Source organism: Pelodiscus sinensis, unplaced genomic scaffold, assembly GCF_049634645.1.
Source record: "Pelodiscus sinensis isolate JC-2024 unplaced genomic scaffold, ASM4963464v1 ctg70, whole genome shotgun sequence".
Taxonomy (NCBI): Eukaryota; Metazoa; Chordata; order Testudines; family Trionychidae; genus Pelodiscus; species Pelodiscus sinensis.
Genome location: NW_027466028.1, coordinates 11,931 through 16,000, shown reverse-complemented (window position 1 = coordinate 16,000; position 4,070 = coordinate 11,931). Strand labels below are relative to the sequence as shown.

The following is a 4,070-nucleotide window of genomic DNA, read 5'->3' as shown; positions in this document are numbered from 1 at the left end:
TCCCTCCGGCGGCTGAGCTGGATCCGGCCCAGGGCACCAGGAAAAGGGGCAGCCCCAGGCCCTGCGGAGGCGCGTGGGCTGCTGGCTCGGGGCGAGGGAGCCCCCGGGGCCGCGCTAACCGGCCTGGCGCAGCGGCTCCGTCCCACCGCGACAGGCGCCCGGGGGCCGCGTTCCAGAGCCGCTCTGGGTCGACTCCCCTGTGGCCCCGGCCCGCTCGGGGGGGCTCCCCCCGCCCAGCCCGGGCGGCCAGGCCCGTGCGCTCGCTCTAAGACCCAGAGGGAGCCGGGGCCGGGCGGGAGGCTGGGCCGTTTGCAGAAGGGCTGGAGCCTCCGGTCTCCATCACCAGCCATTGAGGCGCAGCGAGCGGCGGGGGGAGACGGGGCGGGCGAGGGGGCCGCATCACCTGGCCGGAGATGGCCTGAGCCCTCCCCGGGGGCGATCGCGAGGGCGCCCGGGCGCCAGGAGCAGCCCTGCCCCTCCCCAGCCAGCCCCTCCTCGCCCGAGGCGCGCCGCTGCCTGCGCGGGGGATGCGCGCCGGGAGGGCGCCGGGCGGACGAGGCCGCGCGAGGCTATGAGGTGCGGGCGGCCGGCGAAGAGCCCTCGCTGAGCCATGCTGCAGACGGAGCCCCACGCCGGCAGCGGCAGCCCCGGCAGCGGGCTGAGAAGCGCCTCCCCGCACCGGAACGCCTACGAGGCCGGGATCCAGGCCCTGCGCGCCACAAAGGATGCCCTTGGGCCGGCCGAGAGCGAGGAGGCCAAGAAGGCCCGGAGCAAGAAGTATGGGTCCAACGTGCACCGCATCAAGAACATGTTCCTGCAGATGGGGACCGCCCCGGGCGAGGCCCCCTGCGACCTGGCCAAGGCCCGGGAGAAACCCGTGCGGCTCTCCCTGCCCCGGGCCAGCAGCCTGAACGAGAACGTGGACCACAGCGCGCTGCTCGCGCTGGGCACCAGCGTGTCGGAGCGGGTGAGCCGCTTCGACTCCAAGCCCGACAAGCCGCCCTCCAAGCTGCAGGAGACCCGCAAGATCTTCGAGCGGAGCCTGCAGGAGAAGGAGGCCACCACCAAGCTCCTGCTGCGGAAGGAGCGGCCCGGCTTCCAGGACAGGAAGCTGGACGTGGTGGTGCGCTTCAACGGCAGCACCGAGTCGCTGGACACGCTGGGCACGGACGCCGTGTCGCCCACCGTCAGCCAGCTGAGCGCCGTCTTCGAGAAGGCCGACCTGAGGAACAACCTGCACAAAGCCCCCGGCAAGGCAGGGCCCCTCAACTCCAAGATCATCAGCAAGCGGTCCCGGGTCTTCCTCCAGGGCCCGGAGGGGGGCAAGGGGGAAGCCAGGGCGGGCGAGGGGCCGGCTCCCCAGGGCAGAGCCAGGCACCTTGAGGGCGACAAGGCCCAAGCCAGGGCGGCCAGGGGGGCCCCCCGGCCGGGCGAGAAGGAGGCCACGGGCCCACGGGCTCAGGGCGCCCAGGAGGTGCGGAAGATCAAGCCGGTGGAGGTGGAGGAGAGCGGGGATTCGGAGCAGGAGCTCGAGGCCGCTGAGCGGGCGGAGGAGCCGGCGGCCGAGCAGGACAGGAGCAAGAGCTCCGCCGGCTTCGCACCCGGGCCCGCCGGGGCCGAGGAGATCCAGGCCGAGGTGACGGTGCACGCCTCCTTGGAGAACAGCAGCCCGGCTGCCAAGGCACACGGACAGGCCCCGGAGGCGGACGCCGGCCCCGCGGAGGAGGGCAAGGCCGAGGGGCAGGAGGAGGCCGACCTGGGCGACGAGTCCAAGAGGGAGGACTTCTCGGAGGCCGACCTGGTGGACATTAGCGCCTACAGCGGGCTGGGGGAGGACTCCGGGGGGAGCGGGCTGGACGAGGACGAGGAGGCCGACGGGCTGTACGAGCCCGAGTCGAGCTGCGTGGAGATCCCCGGGCTGTCGGAGGAGGAGGAGCTGGCTCCCAACCGCAAGATCCAGTTCAGCACGGCTCCCATCCAGGTAGGCACTGGGCGGGGTAACGGGCCGCCCGCCCACCCATGGGAGGTGTGAACGGCCCCCGCCCGTCAGAGCTGGGATGAGACCCCAGCAGGCCCTTGTGTCTAGCCCCACGGCCCCCCCATCACACTGCAGATCCCTGCCTGGGGGGTTCCAAGCCGGGGCAGCATGCCCCCATGGTCGCCCTGTTGGTCCAGTCGGGGCGTGGACTCTCGAGGTGCCATGGCCTCTGTGCCCACCACACTGTCCGTGCGCCGACCCCATGAAATGCGGCCACTGCTGGGGTGGCTGGACAGCATCCGTCCAGTGCACACTGATCTGGGGGCAGGGGGAGGAGCAGGGCTCGGGTACCGCGGAGCCAGCCCCTCCCGGGGCTGAGACAGGCCGTGAGGGGCCACGCTGAGCCGCGGTTGGGATCTGGGTCCCCCACCTCCCGGAGGTCTGAGCCAGCCCTGCTGCGAATGGGGCAGGTGACTCCAGGGATGCGCCCGTTTGGTGAGCAGGCAGAACCCACCTTCCTCTCCGCCGGGAGCACCGAGCGGTGTCAGGCACCGCCTGCCTGCCTGGGCCTCAAAGCCAAGCCGGGCCTGGCTGCCGGGTGTCTGTGGGGCTTGCACTGCATGGCAGGGAGCCGGGTGGGGGGTGCTCTGACAGAGAGGGGCAAGAGACATCCTGGGTATCCCAGGAGCCTGGCTGCCGGGTGTCTGTGGGGCTTGCACTGCATGGCATGCAGGGAGCCGGGTGGGGGGTGCTCTGAGCAGTGAGGGGCAAGAGACATCCTGGGTATCCCAGGAGCCTGGCTGCTGGGGTGTCTGTGGGGCTTGCACTGCATGGCATGCAGGGAGCCGGGTGGGGGGTGCTCTGAGCAGTGAGGGGCAAGAGACATCCTGGGTATCCCAGGAGCCTGGCTGCTGGGGTGTCTGTGGGGCTTGCACTGCATGGCATGCAGGGAGCCGGGTGGGGGGTGCTCTGACAGAGAGGGGCAAGAGACATCCTGGGTATCCCAGGAGCCTGGCTGCTGGGGTGTCTGTGGGGCTTGCACTGCATGGCATGCAGGGAGCCGGGTGGGGGGTGCTCTGACAGAGAGGGGCAAGAGACATCCTGGGTATCCCAGGAGCCTGGCTGCTGGGGTGTCTGTGGGGCTTGCACTGCATGGCATGCAGGGAGCCGGGTGGGGGGTGCTCTGAGCAGTGAGGGGCAAGAGACATCCTGGGTATCCCAGGAGCCTGGCTGCCGGGTGTCTGTGGGGCTTGCACTGCATGGCAGGGAGCCGGGTGGGGGGTGCTCTGACAGAGAGGGGCAAGAGACATCCTGGGTATCCCAGGAGCCTGGCTTCTCGCAGGGAGGGGCAGCCCCCGGGATGCGCTCATGGAGCTGGTGGGGAGGGGGAGGGGCCTGTGGGGGCCAAGAAGGAGCACTGCTTGCCCCCCACAGACTCCCCTCTGGGGTCGCGCCCGGGGCGTGTGGGGTGTAACCCCCCCCAGAGCTGGGCGCTGCCGCTGGTGTCCCCCCCCGGAGCAGGGGCCTGCAGCGCCAACCACCCCAGCTCCAGCTCTTGCTGCTGTTGCGTGGCGGGGGGGGGGGGGACTTCTCTGCAGCCCCTTGTCCTGGGTTGCGCCTGCTCCCTCCCCCCCCTTTTACCCCTGGACTGGAGTGCGGCTCAGTGCGTGGCTGGTGCGTGAGCCATTCCCGGCTGGTCTGACTCCAGGCCCGGCTGTTACCCATACACAGCTTGGGGCAAGGGAGGCCCATGGGGGAGGGGGTTGAGTGCTAGGAGCGTCAGGTTCCATGCCCAGCTCTGCCACTGACTCACTGGGTGACCTCGGGCAAGTCACACCTGCCTCAGTTTCCCCCTTTGCAGAGCTCAGGCCGCCCGGCTTGGAGGCTGGGCTAGTTAACGTTTGGGTGGCAGGTGCTGCAGAGCAGGACTTGTTAGGATTGGGGCCCTCATGGGCGAGCAGGCAGGACAACTTTGCCCAGTGAGGACTCTTGTGGCGGGCCTGGGGCCAGGAGGAGACCTGTATGGCCCTGCGCCCGGCGGCGCTGTAGGGCCTTGGCCCCCAAGAGCTCAATCTGAATAGACAAGACAAAG

The 4,070-nt window shown here is 70.5% G+C and overlaps 1 protein-coding gene across 1 annotated transcript; it reads left to right on the top strand.

Annotated features, from left to right (window-relative positions):
* The first annotated feature begins 318 nt into the window (after positions 1 to 318).
* On the top strand, positions 319 to 2,766 carry LOC102444905 (neurabin-2). The gene has a single exon (XM_075918410.1). It carries the CDS (start codon positions 611 to 613, stop codon positions 2,030 to 2,032), a length of 1,422 nt encoding a protein of 473 aa, XP_075774525.1. The 5' UTR covers positions 319 to 610; the 3' UTR covers positions 2,033 to 2,766.
* The last annotated feature ends 1,304 nt before the right edge of the window (positions 2,767 to 4,070 follow it).

Coding starts and splice junctions, on each gene's coding strand:
- LOC102444905 (XM_075918410.1), top strand. CDS start 611: ATGCTGCAGACGGAGCCCCACGCCGGCAGCGGCAGCCCCGGCAGCGGG.